Genomic DNA, 18,257 nt, shown 5'->3' with positions numbered 1-18,257 from the left:
AACTCCTCTTCCTTCAGACATCTCCATCCTCATGTCATTCCGCCAATTTGTAAGTGCGCCTGATGATGATCATCAGGAAATTGCTTTGCAATAACTGCCATGATGTTACGCGGCGCAACCTTGGACTTTGTCATGTCACGCACAACCTGTTTTGCACTCGGGTTCAATCCACTAACTTTACGATGACTCTCTTGATACACAATCATTGGGTGGTTATGGGTTCCGGTGTGATCATTTTTCGCACGGATCTTCCAAATGTCAGTGGTGATTTCATAATTTATCTTGATGTAGAAAGGACAACCATTAGCTTTGGTTTTTGTGTCCTTCCGTATCATGTTCTCCAAATCTCTCTGCTTGCTTGCTCCTCTGTGCCCGATCACATTTTAAATATCGATTCGGCTGACCATCTCTGGTTTTAATATAAGACGATTTCACTAAAATAAATCCCAGATTTATGGAAACAGTATCCGCCCATTTAACTGCATCCTCAAACGTTGGAAATAACGTGTCCGTGACGAAATGTGTGATATCATGTGTGATCAAAGCGATTTCGAGCAGGTAAACCGTCGAAACATTCAACGTGGTGGTGACCAAGAAACAGGTATTATTAAACAACTATTGTTTTTATAAATTAAATGTATTTCATCTAGTAGCTTTACTAATAATTGACTTTTAATTTTGTGCAACAATCAATGCAGACATTTGCACCAGCTTTCAGGTCCGATGTTACCTTACATCACGTCATGGAAAGATGTCATTGGTGATGGGAACTGTGACTTTCGTGGTGTGGCCGCCTTCTTTTTCGGTGATTGGGCACAATGGTTTGACGCTCAGGAAGCAATAGCAAAGGAGATCGCCGGTCATTCTCGGTTGTACGAACGGATTTACGGGATTCGACGACTTTGAATGACATGGAGCGTATTCGATGGGATGGTGGGGCTGTTGGGGAGCGGCATTGGATGGTAATAATTCAAGATTTATTTCATATTGCTATTTGGTTCAACACAAGGGTGATTTGTCTAGGTGTAGGCCTAGTCTAACCTTGCTACTACTCATGCATCACAGTGTTACCACTGGGGGCACGGAACGAGGTCCGAACACCGAGTCGAGAGTTTGTGATTGCTACAGTTGGTGGGTTACATTTCATTCGTCTTGACCTTAACCTTGCATCTGATTCACCTTTTCCGCCCCGGTTGGTGGACTGAGCACCACGAAGCTAGTGTTGAGCAAATTTCAATCAACTCATCCGGAGTCATATCCATGGTAACCAAGCACGCTAGGTGTAGTAGTAACCATTTTACCATCGACACGTAGCCCAAGAATGTAGTACACATCGTGCAACATGATCGTGATCTCCCCAAATGGCATATGAAATGTGTTTGTATCTGGTTGCCATCTCTCAACAAAAGCAAAAAATCAACCGCCAATGAAGTTTTTTAAACATAAGCCTGGGTAAGTGAGACAACCAACTGCCATCAATCAATTCGAAGTTCTCCACTGATTAACGACCTCGTCACCGAACTAATTCGGACATAACTTTAACCTACTCAAATACCGCAAAACACTTCGCTTCTGCTCGAGCCATATATATGACGCCACGTGACCACCAAAACTAGGGATAACAATCCCATCCTCGGGACCACATGGCATCAGCTGCTGGACTAACCATGTCTCTTGTAGTAGGCTAACTCAATTGATTACAACCAAATCTCCCATGCCGACCCTGTATATACCATATGATAATCCCGAGGGTCCGATTCTTCATCTCGATCACCAGCATCACTAGCCGAGTCTTCGTCCTCATACATGGGCCGACTACTTCATGGCTGATGGTCTCCCAACCAACCACTAGGAGACCCATATTGCTGCTGGAGCTGAAGCGGTGACCCAATCATTATTGAACAAGATGTCTGTCTGTCTCGTCCCTGCATTCAAACGTCGTGATATTGCATGACGAGCACCAAAACCCTCGATTTACATTAAATAAGTACAAAATCAAATATTAGCAATAATTACAAAAAATAATAACATAATACATACTTACAACACTAATCATAATAACAACAATCACAATAACAACAACAATAATCATAATAACAAAAAAAAAACATTAACAACATAATAACAATAACAATAACAAGGTTTCAAAAAAAAAAAATTACTAATATTAATAATATTACTACTAATAACAATAACAATAATAACAAAAATAGTCATAACACCACCAACAACAATACCAATAAGTCAATAATCACAATAACAACAACAATAATCATAAACACAATAATAATAATAATAATAATAATAACAATAATAATAATAATAATAATAATAATAATAATAATTATTATTATTATTATTATTATTATTATTATTATTGTTATTATTATTATTATTATTATTATTATTATTAGTTTTTAAAAGTAAATTATAAATCATGTTTTTTTAACAATAATCATAATAACAATAATCATACTAACAATAACATTACTAATAATTATAAATCATGTTTTTTTAACATTAATCAAAATAACAATAATCATACTAACAGTAACATTACTAATAATTATAAATCATGTTTTTTTAACAATAATCATAATCACAAATAGTTTTTAAAAGTAAATTATTCACGAAAATAAAAAAATAAAAAAAACAGAATTCCTAGGAGAATCTGCCTGAAAATTCCGGAATGAGGATTCGGAAATTTCAAGCGGATCCCCCTTGGGTTTTCTGGAATTTCTGGCAGAAGTTCTGGTTCCATTTTTTTTTAATTTTATTTTTATTTTATGCTTTACGTGCTCACCGTCGCCGCCCAAGCTCCTTCCACCATACGTCACCCTTATTCGCCGCGGATCAACCATCCCTTTGTCACCTCCTTCAATTGGTGGTTGTTGATGGTGGTTGTTTTGTTTTGTTTGATGTTTATTATTTATTTATTTTATTATTATTAGGGGCCGTTTGGTTGGGGTTAATCATCAAAGGGAAAGGGAATCAAATGTACTGATTCCCTTTGTTGTTGTTTGTTAGGCATATTTTCTTATTCCCTTTTAAGGGTGTTCGCAGTGCGGTTTGGGTCATAAACCGCACCAAACCGCAAAAGTGCGGTTTATAATTTTTTTCAAACCGCACCAAACCGCACTTTTAAAAAAACCGCACCAAACAGCACCGCAAAATGCAGTTTGGTGCGGTGCGGTTTGCGGTTTACCGTATTTTATTAAAATTGTAATTATTTTTTTAAAAACAAAACTTTTATTTCATTTTATAATTATTAGTTTATAATTCAAATATTAAACTCTTTTAATTAATTAATAGTTAAAGATTAGCTCATATAACTTAGTTCTTTTATATAATTTTAATGAAAACATAATATAAAAATCGTAAACCGCATTAAAGTGCGGTTTGGTCTCAATATTTTTTGAAACCGCACCAAACCGCAAACCGCGGTTTGGTCATTTTTAAAAACCGCACCGCAATTTTCAAACCGCAAAATTGCGGTTTGGTGCGGTCTAAACCGCACTCTATACAACCTTATTCCCTTTACCCTCCCCATTCCCCTAAATCTTTCTAAGTTGATTCCCCACCCCCTTTAGGTATTCCCATTCCCATTCTTTAGCCACCACATCACCACCATACAACCACCCTGATCTACCCACACCACCGGTAACCCAAGCGGGCACACTTCCCCCACCACTCGGCGTGCTTCGCGCCTCTCCCCCGCCGCTCGTCGCCCCTCCTTTCCCCCGGAAAAACTTTACCAGCCTTGAAATCCCCTTCTCTCTCCCCGTTAAACCCCCTTCTCTCTCCCTGTAAACCCCCTTTTTTCTCCTCGTAAAACCGTCGCCTGACCCTCCCCCACCCTCGAATCCCTAGCCGCTAAGGTTTACACGGTGGAGGGAGGGTCGCATGATGGTTATATGGGGAAGGAGAAGGGGTTTCTAGGGTTTTTGGGTGAAGTTTTCCGAGGGAGGCAAGGTGTTTGCGGGGGGAGAGGAGGGCGGCGAATCGCGCGAACTGATGGGGGAAGCGCAGCGAACGGTGGTGGGGTGGTGGCTGGAAAATGTGGGAAGTGAAGGAAATAGGTTGTGTGTGGTGGTGATGTGGTGGTTTAATGGGTGGTTTGATTCTCTTTGTTTTTTTAAAACAAACAATATACTAAATTTGAGGTATTTCCATTCCATTCTCTTTCTTTCCCTTTGTTCATTCCATTCCGTTTACCCCGTGCGAACCAAATGGCCCCTTATTTTTTTTTTTTTGTAAAATTTTCAGATTTTAATTTTTAAAATTTTTAGAGAGTTAAAGAGATAAAATGCGTGTGAAAGATGTTAGAGAGTGAAAATGTGAGTTGTTGAGTGGAAATTCCGTATTTATATGTTAAGGGTAAAAATGGAAATTCCTTAAAAAAATGCGAGCGTTCCCTTGTAAAATGGAAGCGACATATATATATATAGAGGGAGGCTCTCGTGAGAATTTTTCTTATGTGAGAACACTCTTTATGTTCCAAATTTCTACTTGTATGTTCTAAATTTTAAATCTGATGTTCTAAACTTTTCCTTAGGTGTTCTAAATTAAATCAAATGTTCTAATTTAGTATTCACATGTTCTAAACCATAAATTAGTTAAGTTTAATATCATAAATTTTAAATAACTTGTTCCAAAATTTTAACTTATATGTTCTAAATTTTAAAATGTGTGTTCTAAGATTTTTAATTATATGTTCCAGATTTTAAAGCGTATGTTCTATATTTTTACTCGTATGCTCTAAATTTTTTACTCACACTTTCTATATTCTATATTTGTTTGTTCTAAAATTTTATTCACATGTTCATAATCTTAAATCAAATGTTCTAAATTTTACTCATATGTTTAAAATTTCATAAAGCAGATTTTATAAATTTTTAATCACTTGTTCTAATTCTTAAATCAAATGTTCTAAACATATTACTCACTTAGATGTTCTAAATTATTACTCAGATGTTCTAAATTTTAATTTCAGACGCATGTTCTAAATTTTTACTCGTATGTTCTAAACTTTTACTCACATGTTCTAAATTTAAAATCAGTTTCATATAAGTATGAATTCTCACATATGAACTTATTCTCACCGGATCCCTCCCCTATATATATATATATATATATATATATATATATAATACTTGTTGGATACACAATTATACTAATCTATCCTCTAAACTAAAAAGAAATGGCTAAGTACATAATCAATGGTCAACCATAATTGCCAGGCTTTTTTACTGTTTGGGGATGAAGAATATCTTTACATGTTTCAAGAGGCTTATGGAGCTGTAATGCACTATCTCTTCACTGATCCCTGGTAAGTATTTACATGTTTTGATCTCATTATTGTTGATTTGGTTTACCAGCATTACTGATGTGATGGGGAAATCCATTTAGGTATGTAGAAGTAAATATGGATTCTGCAGCTATTGTATGGCCATTATTCAACAGTTTACAAGCATTCTGGCCTGGCTTGCAGGTAATACATACTTCTAACACAATTATAATGGTTTCCTTAAATAAAAAAACACACAATTACAATGGAATTACTTATAAATAGAAGTGATATAAGCCATCTTCAACTTGAAGTTGTATTGATGACATGCAAGAAGAATTTATACCCTTTGTATTTATAAGGTTTTAGCTGGAGATGTTGATCCTGCTATTCGTACACATGCTGCCTTCTACAGTGTTTGGAAAAGATATGGATTCACCCCTGAGGGCTTTAATCTGGCTACTCTAAATGTTCAGGTAAATTCTCAAAAGTTTCCTCATAGCTATTATTAGTAGGACAGTTATGTGAGTTTAGGAAATTGGTTTTGTTCATTATTAAAAGCCATTTTAAATTGATGTTTTCCTTGAATTAGTATTCAGCTAATGCTTCTTACTGGCACCTTTGGTTGAATTATAAAAATTTATCATTTTATTATTCATTGTACTATATGTAATGCACTGTAGCTCTTGTTGTATGATTGGTGTCAGTTCTTTCATCTTGTAAACTTCAATACCTACATACTATATATGATTTTCTTTACTAAGCCACAAGAAATTCCTTTTATGCAAGTATCAGAGTACTACCTTCATCTCAAATTGGAATTCTTATTACTGAATTGGGATGTCCTCAAAAGAAGTTCCTGTCTTTTTCCTTTTCTATGTGATAAAGGTGTTGACTAAAAAAATTATGTATAGTGTATTAGTCACGTGACAATCCTCAATAAGCAAGCCAAAATATTTGAACAATATTTGTAAAAGAGAGGCTATGATGCAGTACCTGATTTAAAAATTTAATTTCAGCAAGGTCAGAAAAGCTATCCACTGCGTCCAGAATTAGCCGAGAGTACTTATTGGCTCTACAAAGCTACCAGAGATACCAGGTTTGTATTTTGAGGGAATATTTTTTTTTTTTTTTTTTTACTTTATTTTTTTTTCTTGGAGTACCATTATTGTTTACATATCACTGATAAGGGAAATTTTGCGTGGTCTAAACAAAACTCATAGATCTAACAAAACCAAGTTCGAACCCTAATACATGTACAATGTTAAGCAAGGGTAGAGAATCCATAAGGACGACACTAACAAACATGATACATAATCCAAAACCAAGCCAATTCAAAGAAAGTAAGCGAGATATTAATAACCTAACAAAATCACAAAAGTTAGAATGAAATTCAATCTAGGTAAACACCACATTGGGGTGGTTGGGGTCATGTAATCAAGGATAAATGGGGTAGGGGATAAATTGAATCTTAAACTAAGCCAAGTCGGAATTGTTGAATTTAAGTAAACTCTCTTCACCTTTCAATGGCGAGTAGTTTGTTAAGCATGGACTTTCTTTCCATACTTACATATCCAATTAAGATGAATTAACTAATAGACTTTCCTAGGCCACATTATCAAAGAATTATAGGTAAATCGTGCAACACTCAATCAATCAAAGAAAAGCAACAAGATCGACTTAAATCAATAAGGCAAAAGGTTTTAATTAAGAATTCTAAATCCCAACCCCTTAAGTCCAAGAATTACAAAATCCACCCACCTACCTATCCCTAGCAAAAAAATCTACTCAATATTCATGTTCAATCTCAATATTAAAAATTCTTCTATGGTATAGCTCAAAAATCCTTAGAAGTAATCATGAATTTGCTAGAACCACAGTTTCAAATAGAAACAAAAATGAAATACAGTATGCTCAAATGCAAATTTATTTATTTTAACTAAGTGTTAATTGAACAAGGAGAAATCATGAGCTAAACAAACCAAATTATCATCCATGAAATAATTTAACGCTAATCAAGATAAGATAAGAGTAAAGAAATATTAATAGGAAACTAAGATTATGAAAACTAAATATTTTATAATTTGGATTAGAACATCAAGTAAGAAGACTAAGCGAGACTAAAAGCAAGATTAATGTTAAGATAAAGGTCTAAATCGATATCATATGGTGTGCATATATACCATAGGGACTTGTAAAAGTTATCTTTTCTTAATCTTTAGTATAAATTGTGATAAAAAGAATCCCAAATGGCATTGGGTAGTTATAAGGAATCTATAATGGTGGTAATTATTTGACTTGTACAACGTATTGTGAAAGAAGTTTGGCCATTTGAAAAAAAGAAAAATCACATTGCGAAAATTATCTTAGTGATGGGTTAATGTCGTATCACCTAATCAAAAGTATTACGTAAATCCTCTAGCTAATGTATATAGGGAAGTAGGGTTGAATCCACATGGAAACGTTCCTAATTAATTAAAATAATCCAAACTATCAACTAACCAATTTATTGTTTAAGGGAATTATACTAAGGAGATTAAGAATAGGGAGAAATCAATAAATAAAAAGCCTAGGGTTACAGGTTCACCAATAATTAATATTTTGGGATAAAACATAACAATCAACAATTAATATTGCAAACATAACATGATTAACAGGTTCTTGCAATTTATTAATCAACATAGATCTAACACGCTCTCGCAATCTACAAGATCTAAGTTCCTATTGAATATAGCCTTTAATATCAAATTAACATCTGCTCAATTCATCAATTCAATATTGCTATACTTTTACAATCATACCACATCTGCTCGATTCATAATCCAATTGTAAAGAATTAAAACAATTCAATAAGAAATCACCATGCAATATCAATAATCAACAATAACAAATTATCCCTTCATATTAATTATGGATCCCCCAAGAACTCTAGAATTAAACTACTCACACGTAATTAAATTTAAACTAATCAAGTCATATGAAAAAGACATGTTTAAGAACAAAGTAAGAAAATAAGCAATAAAGGAGAGAAGAAATTATACCGAAAGAAGGAAAATATGAAATTGCACTAAAAGGGGAAAACTTTAGTTTAACAATAATCAACAACTAAAAATCTCTCTAAAGTTTTTAGTTTGAAAAGAGAATAATGAAAAGCGTACTAAAACAAGATTACAAGAAGAGACTTATAACTAAACTCGAAGATTAGCCAAAACAGAAAATCCTAAGCCGCCTAAAAATACATGCGCCCTAGCGGGCGAAGGGCCACCCGATCGGGCCCGCCTTTTATCTCTGTTTCTTGTTCTGGGCAACTGCCTGATCGAGCCATAGGCTGCCGATCAGGCTCGGTTTTCTTTTGGTCGTGGCTTCTCTTCTATGTTTCCTTGGGCTTCAAATATCAAGAGCCACTCTTTCTTGGTCCATTGCTCGGACCAATTCCACGAACCAAGCCCTTAGTCACCGATATGATCGGTCTTGGGCTACAATCAACGGTCATGAATGTGCTACAAGCTTCAATATCTCGTAGTGGCCAAAAAACCATAGGAATTACCGACAAATTCGGGAAATTCCTACAAAACAAATGCCAACTCTACGAAACACTTGAAACCACACATTAGTGCTAAAAGTAGCTCCGAAGAGCTCAAATATGTATATAAATGACTGTGGGACGGGGGATAAAATAGCATATGAAACACATATATCACTTAGCTTCTTTTGTTCTATACAAAAGATGGTTTAATCAAACTTTCCAACCTCTAAGTTTCCCTAGCTTACTATTTATTGATGGTTTAAGACACGGTGTTTGTCTACAGACTATCTGAGGTAATGCAGTCTGTTGAAACTATTTACTAAATCGTACTTTAGTGTCACCATCTCAAATACCTTCAAGTCGTTGATCTCTTTTAGTACCTCTCTCTGTCTCTCTCCTCTCTATGAGGGCAGCTTAGCACAATATTCAGAACCATTGCTGTGCCTTTAGTTTTTGTTGCTAGGTGTATATCTTATTCCAAATCATTTTGTACTTGAAGGTATCTGGATGTAGGACGTGACATTGTTTCCAGCTTGCAATATGGGGCCCGATGTCCTTGTGGATATTGTCATATAACAGATGTTGAGAATCACAAGCAAGAAGATCACATGGAGAGCTTTTTCCTAGCTGAAACTGTGAGTCTTATATCTAAATGACGAATCAATCTTTTCTAATAATTTATTCTCCCTGTTTTGTATATTTGAACTGCAAGTTTGTGCTCCTGTGCATAAAGATTTTGGTTTCGATATCATATCAGGAAAATAATTTTTTTCTTAATTATGGTATTTATGTTTGAACAAAATAATAGTTGGTACCTATAGGTTTCCCAAAAGAGCTATTAGGTTATCTTGGTTGAAGTTCTATTGTATTGGTAAACGGCCCAACACAGATTCGGGGTATAAGGACCAAACACGCCCTGTTGTCATCAGGTGTGGCAAGGTTGCTGAAGTTGCTATTTGCTGCAGCAGAACTTTGGAAGTAGAAAATGTATATTCGATTTATTTTTTTGTTATGTTATATATTCAGTTTGTCTTAAGTATAACAATACAGTCTTTTTGATGGACACTTATAAACTTATTATTTTTTGAAATAATTATATCCCCGTACCTGTCCAAAGTTAAGATGGTGTCATCGTGTCTAAATTTTTTGGAAATGACATGCTAAACACTCTGATCTATAATATTTGGATACTCATACCTGTGTCCATGTTACATAGATTGCTATACACAGGTAATGTATATGATGAGAATTTCTCAAGAATCTTTTGTGAAAAGTGTTTTGTAAGCTCATTTGGTTCAACGTGTGTGTGTGTGTGTGCGCGCGCGCTCGTACGTGTGCATGTGTGTGTGTGCGCGTGTGTGTTTGTTTGTTTGTGCGTGTGTTTGTGTGTGGTGTGTGTGCTCGCATGACTGCGTCCTCATTGGTACTCACAATTTTTGGTTACCTTAGAACTTTTGTGTGTGCGCTTGTGTTGGGTCCAATGTTGATGTGCTTGGCTGTGCTTTTCGAACATTCAAGAGTGGGTGCAGATTCGATTTTGAGTTTTGATAGGGCAAAGGAGAAGTTTCTTTGGCGAAATAGCATGATGGCAATCTTGTAGTGTGTTTGGCTGGAAAGAAATGGTCGAATTATAAGGGTATTACTATCCCATATGATTTGATATGGAATAAAGTAATTTGCCTTCTTCTTTATGGGCAAAGGCTTTCTCAAATTATTCTCTAGAGAGATACAAGTGTAAAGAAATTTGGCTGACATGTAGTATTTGGAATTTCTTTTTGAGGACACCTTGTCCTCTTTTGGTATTACCCTTTATGTGATGTAATAGAATAGTTTTCATAAACTAAAGTATTTCTTTGCAGAGTTGATTGGCATTGATTTACCTAAAATGTTCCAAATTTGTGTCAGTGGTGTCGATTTGTTTATCTGGTGTTTTGCTTGGGTAAAATTCTGAGATAATCAATACAACCCAAATGCACTTTTGTGCCGTGTTAGACGTCTAGAATTGCAGCATGTATGATAAACTTTGCTTCAGGTTTTGGTGCTGTAAAACTTTGTTTTTTTTTAATGCAAGTTACATTCGTGCTCAGGTTAAATATCTGTGGCTGCTATTTGATTTGGCAGTGGGTGCTGATAATCTTGTTGAAAGCGGACCTTACAAGTAAGTTCCAATATGCCATGCATATAGGTTTGTGTACTTAAATCAATTGAGAAAGGATTGGTGTGTGTGTGTGTGTGTGTGTGTGTGTGTGTGTGTGTTTGGGGGGGGGGGGGGGGAATAAGTTCTACAGAATGGCTTTTGCAGTTCCAATTATCCAGTGTTTTGTTATTTGTTCCTTTGCAGTTATATATTCAGTACTGAAGGCCACCTGCTACCTGCAACCCCTCAAATATCCCTAGTACGTGAACATTGTTCATATTATGGTGCCTACTGTAGGAGCCATAATAGCAGCTTGAGGCAAGAACTACACTCTTCTGATATCTCCAGGAAATCCCAAGAAGCAAATGGTAGTGGAGTTCACCATAGAGGTTGGGGGCCCAATGAATTGTTATCTGCCTTACCTGTTAGGACGACAAGTTCCAGCTCAGGGTTGGTGAAGGTCAGTGTGTTTTATGTTGAACGTTCTGTTTGTATGCAGCCTCATATGCACATGCTTTTTAGCTTGGGTGCCTGTTTGAAGCTTCAATTAAGTTTGTACTTCATGCTCTTGCTTCTCTTTTCTGCCAATCAGGAGAAACATATAAAAACAATGGGGATACAACTGTTGCATACTATCTCTGTTTCACAACAGTGTTAACATTTGCCATATTGGTCCATTTAAAAATGTTTATAACAAGATGTTTTACTCTGTACTTTGTATTTGACACATCCTTTTTGAATTCTTGCCCCTCTTACTGCACAACATTTACCTATTTTGGATCATTCTCTTCCATTAACCACCTTTTTCATACACCCACCCAGCTTTTAACACTTTATCCATTTACTTTCTCTCTTGCTACTCTAATATTTGTGCAAATAATAAATATTTAGATGATTGTGAAACGGAGTGAGTATAAATTTGTGATTTGCAGGTTTTAATCATGTGACAGCAAACAAGAGAAAAATCACTCTCTTTGCCTCTAGGAAAGGGTGGATTGGGTGTGTGTATAGGATTATTTTGTTATTAATTTATTATAATGGATAGACCTAATGAGTAGAATTTGTTAAACCCTTCCTCTGCCAACTTAATCAAATGTGGTTATTGCCTAAATATCAAGGCATTGAATCTGAAGTTGGTTTTTGCTACAGTAAGATTTATTTATTGCATGGCAAGTAGTTTTGAACCCCATTTCCCCGATTTATAAATTGTTCTACAAAATTTTCTTTATGCTTTATAGGGGTTTTGTCGAGGACTGAATCATGGACAAAAGATCGGGGTATCATTTGTTAAGCCTCAATTTAAGGCTCAGGAAGTTTTCTCTGTAGATAATAGGGTAGCTAACACAGCTTCTTCTAAGAGCAACATAGTGGTTTCAAGCCCTGCATACACCGAAAATAATGGGTCTCTTGAAGAATCAAGCAAATCTGAGATGGGAAATCAGAGTCCCCAACAATAACAGCTGGTGGGACAGTATACCATTGCATTAAGTTATATAGAGGTCTGAGCATCGTGACGTTGAGCAGCTTTCATTACTAGTGATTATTTGTAATGTAAATTATTCTCCGCGTTTTATTTTTGCAAAGTGTTCAATTGTATATACCAGAAAGGAAATTTTGATACTTAGAGTAAATTGAATTCTATGTATAGTCGAAGATTTGCATCAATTCAGACAGTCTCCATCTTATAGAATTGACATTTTGGTGAAGTGATTGTTGGTTAAAAGATCCCTATGTGCAGAAAGTTATGAATGGCAAGGCTGTAGAGATGTACTTGCGCTACAAGTAGATTGTTTAGCATCGGATTTTGGCATATCCAGATTTAAATAGTAAAAAAAATTTGGAAAAATTGTCAAAAATAATACAAATTATGAGCGGTCTGCCAAAAACAAGTTAAACTTTTGATTATTTCTAAATAATATAAACTTTGTAAAGTGTCCGCTTTAAACAAGTTAGGATCGGTTAGTGACTTGTTTGATACGTACATGAGACACGTGTCATTGTTTTTATTGGTTTGATAATTTAATTTGAATTTTTATTTATCTATTTAATATTTTTATTTTTTAAAAGATTTATTATTATTATTATTATTATTATTATTATTATTATTATTAAAAAACCTACCCACCAGCCACCCCTTTCTCTTCCTGTTCATCCTCTTTCCCCGGTTCTCGGCCCTTCGGCACACCCTGTCGGCGCCTCAACCCTTCCCCCGTTTCTGGCACCCCCACCCCTCCCAGGCTCCCACTCCCTTCCCCGACTTTCACCCACCATAAAAACCCACAAAATCCCCCTCCACGAAACCCCAATTGCGCTGCCCCTTGCCCCACCCATGAAATCCAATGACAGACGACCAGTAAACAATGGGCTACAAAAAAAAATCATTTTTTTTCAATCTACCAACCCAAATTTCCTTCAAACCATAATGATATTCAGGAAGCTTAATTGAAATGTTCCATTGATTTGGAAGCCACTTTGCAAGCCCAAAATTGGACATCTGCATTGGAGTATTAATAAAGAAGTCCATAATTTATCCACATAATTCATTTAAGATATTCTCCGAGATTAATATTCCAAGTTAATCTCATCTCACAACTTTATGCATATGTTTTTGTGCCACTTTACTATTTCACTTTTATTATTTAAAAAGTAAAAGTAATGTGAGAGGAGATTAACTTTTTGTGTCAATCTCAGAGATTAACTTGAATTCTGCCGAATCTATATATGTTGCAGTAACCAAGAAAATAAATTTACATATCATTGAATAAAATAACAATTCAGGCCTCAAGATAAATTATTGAAGCAAAGAAGGATCACAACAAATTTCTCAAAAACCAATAATTACAAAAGAGAGACCGTGGGGAAGGAGAGGGATTTTAGGGGAAGGGAGTTCGGTAGTGGGATAGTGGCGGTTTGGGGAGGGGGAAGATGACAGTAGGGCGGGAAGGCTTGCTGGCGCCACCGAGGGTGGAAGTGGGGGAGGAGATCTGCTGGTGGTGGGGAGTAGTGGTTTTTCCTAATTAATTTTTTTTTTGAGGGGTTCCTAATTATTAATTAACTATAGCTTAAATGTTAATTATGTGTTAATTAAATTGTTTAATGGATTTATAAAAATAATAATAAAAAAAATTACTTGTCATTTAGGTTGTAGGTAAATTTCTCGCTTAAAGCAGATTCCCCTTAAAGTTTGTATTATTTAGAAATAATCAAACTTTGACTTGTTTTTTGCCGACCACTCAAAATTTGTATTATTTTTGACAATTTTTCCAAAAAATTTCTTTATAAGATTTTTTTTTAAAAAAAAAAACTCAAAATAAAATGGCACAAATTTGCGTTTTTGATTAGTTCTAGAGGTGATCAACAAAGGTTTGGTCTCATGGCCTATTTCAACCCGAGCCAACCCAAAAAAGTGCGGATTTGGAAGATTAAGATATCTTGTAACAGTGCAACCAACAAATGTTTTGGGTTCATGGTATCGCATAGCCCATGTATTGTTTGTGTGACAGGTATCACCGCTATCGTTGTGGATTCAGTCTACTAATCACTACCGGATGTCTTACACCGTTACTATTTCCGTTAGTGGCGCCTAACCACTCCTTCCCTAGCCACCTTCAGCCACCACCCCTCCCCACCTCAGCAGCAACCCCCTCCCTCGTCCCACCCTCAGCCAGCGCCTTAGACACCCTTAGTCGCACCAGGTGACCCACCTCATCCCACTCCCGCCACCCCTATTCTCTCCCTTCCCCCAAACCGACACCAATCAGCCGCAAATTAGCCACCAGCCCTCATGCCTACCAATAAACCACAAATCGACGCGAACAAGTTCTCCAGGCACCCAACACCACCAATTAAATCGCAATCCTTGGAAACCCGATCCCAGCCCTGCTCCGACCGGTCTAGGTTTGGCGATTTCGGTGGGTGGTGGTGGTGGTCTGGGTTTGTGGGTTTAGTGGTTTTGTGGGTGGTGGTGTTCTGGGTATAGGGCTTTCGCTGGTGGTGGTCTGGGTTTGGGGGTTAGGGTGGTGTAGTGGTGGTGGTATGGGGCGTCGCCGGGTTTTGGGGTTACGGTGGTGTCGGTGGTGGTGGTCTAGGGGTTCGCCGACGTCAGGGGAACGTTTGGGCGCCGGCAAGGGGAGGGGGGTAGGTGACTGTTTGGTGGTTTCGGTAGCTGTTTGGGGATTTTTGTTTTTTTAAGTTTTTTTTTAAAAAATAAATTAAATTATTTTTAATGAAATATTGGGCCCCATTTAACGGAACCTTAACGGATTTCGTTAAGTGGTTGTGATTTTTAACAAACTCTAATTTAGATAGTAGCAAAGTAAAATAAAAAATTGGAAAATTTGAATTTTAGTACCTCGAATATGGGGGTAATTGAATTTTAGTACCCATCTAAAATTTTATTTTAAATTAGTACCTCCAAAAACACAAAACTGTAGATTTCAGTACCTCCGTCCATGTTCCGTTAAGTTTTTCGTTAGTGGGGCCCATTTCTAATTATTTAATAATTTAATTTATTAAAAAAAAAGAAAAAACATTTTATAAAAAAAAAAACTTAAAAAAATAATTAATTTGGTTGTTTCCATTGACTCTCTCATTAATAAACAATACGGGCATGGAATATCGGGTCGAATTTCATCTTCCATCTCAAAATCATCCATATTCAACCGATCTAAAACATACCCATTTCATCAAATCATTAATCAACAAAAACCCAGAAACCATCAACCAAATTAACAACAACAAAAACATTTTTTCAGATCTAAAAAACAGGAAACAACAAAAACTATTAATGAGAGAGTCAATGGAAGGCAGAAAAAATCCATTGATGAAAAGCTTTGATTTTGAAGAGAGAGAAAGAGAGAGTCAATGGAAGGCCACCACCGACGCCGCTAACCCCCATCGCCGTCACCCATCCCAATTGACCACCCTCGACCCACGAAGTCAGCCGGCCGACCTTCCTCGAACCACGAAACCAGCCGTCCGACCACCCTCAGCTCGATCGACCTTCGAAACGAGCCCAACTGTACCCTGGTTTGACGACGTTTTTGGGTAAGGGAGAGGAAAACTGGGGCGGTGGTGGGTTGATTTGTTGCAGTCGGCTTCTTGCTGGGCTAGTTTAGGTAGTTCGACGCTGGTTTGGAGTCGGGAGATGACGATGGGGGCTTCTCGCTGGGCTGGTTTGGGTTGGGGTCTGATCTGGGTAGTTCGGCGACGGCTTCGGGTCGGGGAGACAACGATGGGGCTGGGTTAGGGTGACGGCCACCGTTGCGCTAGGGTTTCGGGGAAGGGGAAAACAGGGAGGGAAAGGGAGGGGTGGGGTGTCGCGGCCAGGAACGAGGAAGGGAGGGAAGATGGTGGTGGTTGCGCCGGTGCCAGGGAAGGGGAAAACAGGGAGAGAAAGGGAAGGGGTGGCCGGCGCCGGTGCCAGGGGAATTCGGCCACCAACAGCCGGAAGCCGGCGCCGGCGGTGGTGGCAGTGGCTGTTTTTTTTATTATTATTTTTTTAGTTTTTTTTTACAAATTTTTTTCCTTTTTTTTTAATAAATTAAATTATTAAATAATTAGTTATTGGGCTCCACTAACAGAAAACTTAACGGAACTAGACGGAGGTACTGAAACCTATAGTTTTGTCATTTTGGAGGTACTAATTTAAAATAAAATTTTAGATGGGTACTAAAATTCAATTACCCCCATATTCGAGGTACTAAAATTCAAATTTTCCTAAAAAATTAAAGCGGTAGTAAATGTGAAGCAGGGTCCTTTTACTGGTAGCAAATGTGAAAATTTCCTTAAAAAAACCTTGTAACTGTGAAGAATAATAATGATATTAATTGTACATTTGTACTTGCGCTAGAAGGAGGGTCGAAGTTCTTTTATTTTGGAAAGGATATATTTGAGCAATACGCTGGTGGTGACAAGACTAGTGAATTCTACGCTTGTTTCATGCACTACTTATAGGATAGGTATGGACTAGGGATTATATGCCAGCAATCTATATCTCATCTTATGTTCAATTCTCCTAGGTTTCTGAAATATTTTATACACATTCGTGTGTATCGTGTACCCAACTAACCTGAAGTTTTTGCTTATCATTTGATGATTAAAAGAAAATAATCATCAAAATGAGAACAAAGTGGTGTATATAACAATCTCCTTGGTGTATATAACAACCTCTCCTTTGTTTCATATTGTTTATCCTACTTCGATCAATATTTTCACACAAAAAGATTTCAAATAAGAAAAATAAGAAAACAATATGTAATGGAAGGAGTATTGTTTTTCCAATTATACTACTTATGTAATTTACGTGTATTGATAAACTGCTAAATGTAGTGCCTTTTTTTTAATTCCATTTTGATGATTAAATCAAATCATTATGCAATTATTCAATGCAGAGGATATTAGAGAGAATTCAAAGAGAAAGAGAGAGTATGATTAGATTGCTTGAATGAAAAGAGAATCCAGCTTACACCCTTATAGAATAAGCTCAGGAAATCTAGCAACAAACTTAGAACAACTAATCATTCATACAATGAACATGAGAAAACCGTTAAGGAAAAAGACAAAATAGCAAAACAAAAAATATTCTTGAAAGTATGACATGGAAGCTGATATGGAAAGATTATGATAATAATCTTATTACTCCCCCTCAAGCTTGTGAGTGAGATAATGAAGCTCTCAACTTGGACATATGAGAGTTATGAAGCTTGACAGGAAGAACCTTGGTGAGCATGTCTGCAACTTGATTAGAGGAAGCAACTTTCTCAGGCTTGATTGTACCCTTTGAACCTGATCACGCACATAATGACAGTTGATTTCAACATGTTTAGTGCGTACGTGCAGGACTGGATTAGCTGCAATTGCTAAAGCAGCTTGATTATCACATTTCAAAATTGTGGGAGGAAGTTTGTTAATGCCCAGGCCAAGTCTTTGAGGAGAGCTTTTATAACCAAGTAACTTCACAGTTGGTCAAGGCCATATCCCTGTATTCTGCTTCCGCAGATGATTTAGCAGTCACAGCTTGTTTCTTGACTTTCCAAGAGGTTGGAGAATCACCAAAGAAGATGCATTAACCAATGATTGACTTTCTAGAGAATGGACAACCAGCCCAATCACTATCACAATAGGCAGTTGATAAGTTGTCGTGCACCTGTCAAAAAAAAAAAATTCCTAACAAAACCTCTTAATAATGTAGTAGGGTAAGTAAGATCGAATCCACAGGGAGATGGTATTCAATCTAACCTCTAAGAAATTGGAGAAACTAAACAAGTCACGAAATTCGGATTAAAAAAAATAGTCTAAATTAAAAT

The 18,257-nt window shown here is 36.5% G+C and overlaps 1 protein-coding gene across 2 annotated transcripts in view; it reads left to right on the top strand.

Annotated features, from left to right (window-relative positions):
* Window positions 1–12,716, top strand: part of LOC110707508 (alpha-mannosidase I MNS4-like) — a 41,620-nt gene extending 28,904 nt beyond the window's left edge. The window contains exons 11-18 of one of the 2 annotated variants that reach the window (XM_021885521.1): window positions 5,241–5,329; window positions 5,410–5,491; window positions 5,650–5,763; window positions 6,307–6,386; window positions 9,313–9,448; window positions 10,901–10,971; window positions 11,155–11,410; window positions 12,189–12,716. In XM_021885521.1, the coding sequence (XP_021741213.1) occupies window positions 5,241–5,329; window positions 5,410–5,491; window positions 5,650–5,763; window positions 6,307–6,386; window positions 9,313–9,448; window positions 10,901–10,971; window positions 11,155–11,410; window positions 12,189–12,407 (1,047 nt within the window). In that variant the 3' untranslated portion in view covers window positions 12,408–12,716. The remainder of the gene's footprint in view (window positions 1–5,240; window positions 5,330–5,409; window positions 5,492–5,649; window positions 5,764–6,306; window positions 6,387–9,312; window positions 9,449–10,900; window positions 10,972–11,154; window positions 11,411–12,188) is intronic. The other variant, XM_021885523.1, reaches the window with a different exon arrangement.
* Window positions 12,717–18,257: the final 5,541 nt, after the last annotated feature.

Source organism: Chenopodium quinoa, unplaced genomic scaffold (assembly GCF_001683475.1).
Source record: "Chenopodium quinoa cultivar QQ74 unplaced genomic scaffold, ASM168347v1, whole genome shotgun sequence".
NCBI lineage: Eukaryota > Viridiplantae > Streptophyta > Magnoliopsida > Caryophyllales > Amaranthaceae > Chenopodium > Chenopodium quinoa.
The sequence above is the reverse complement of the archived record's forward strand: the minus strand, read 5'-3'. Positions and strand labels throughout refer to the sequence as shown.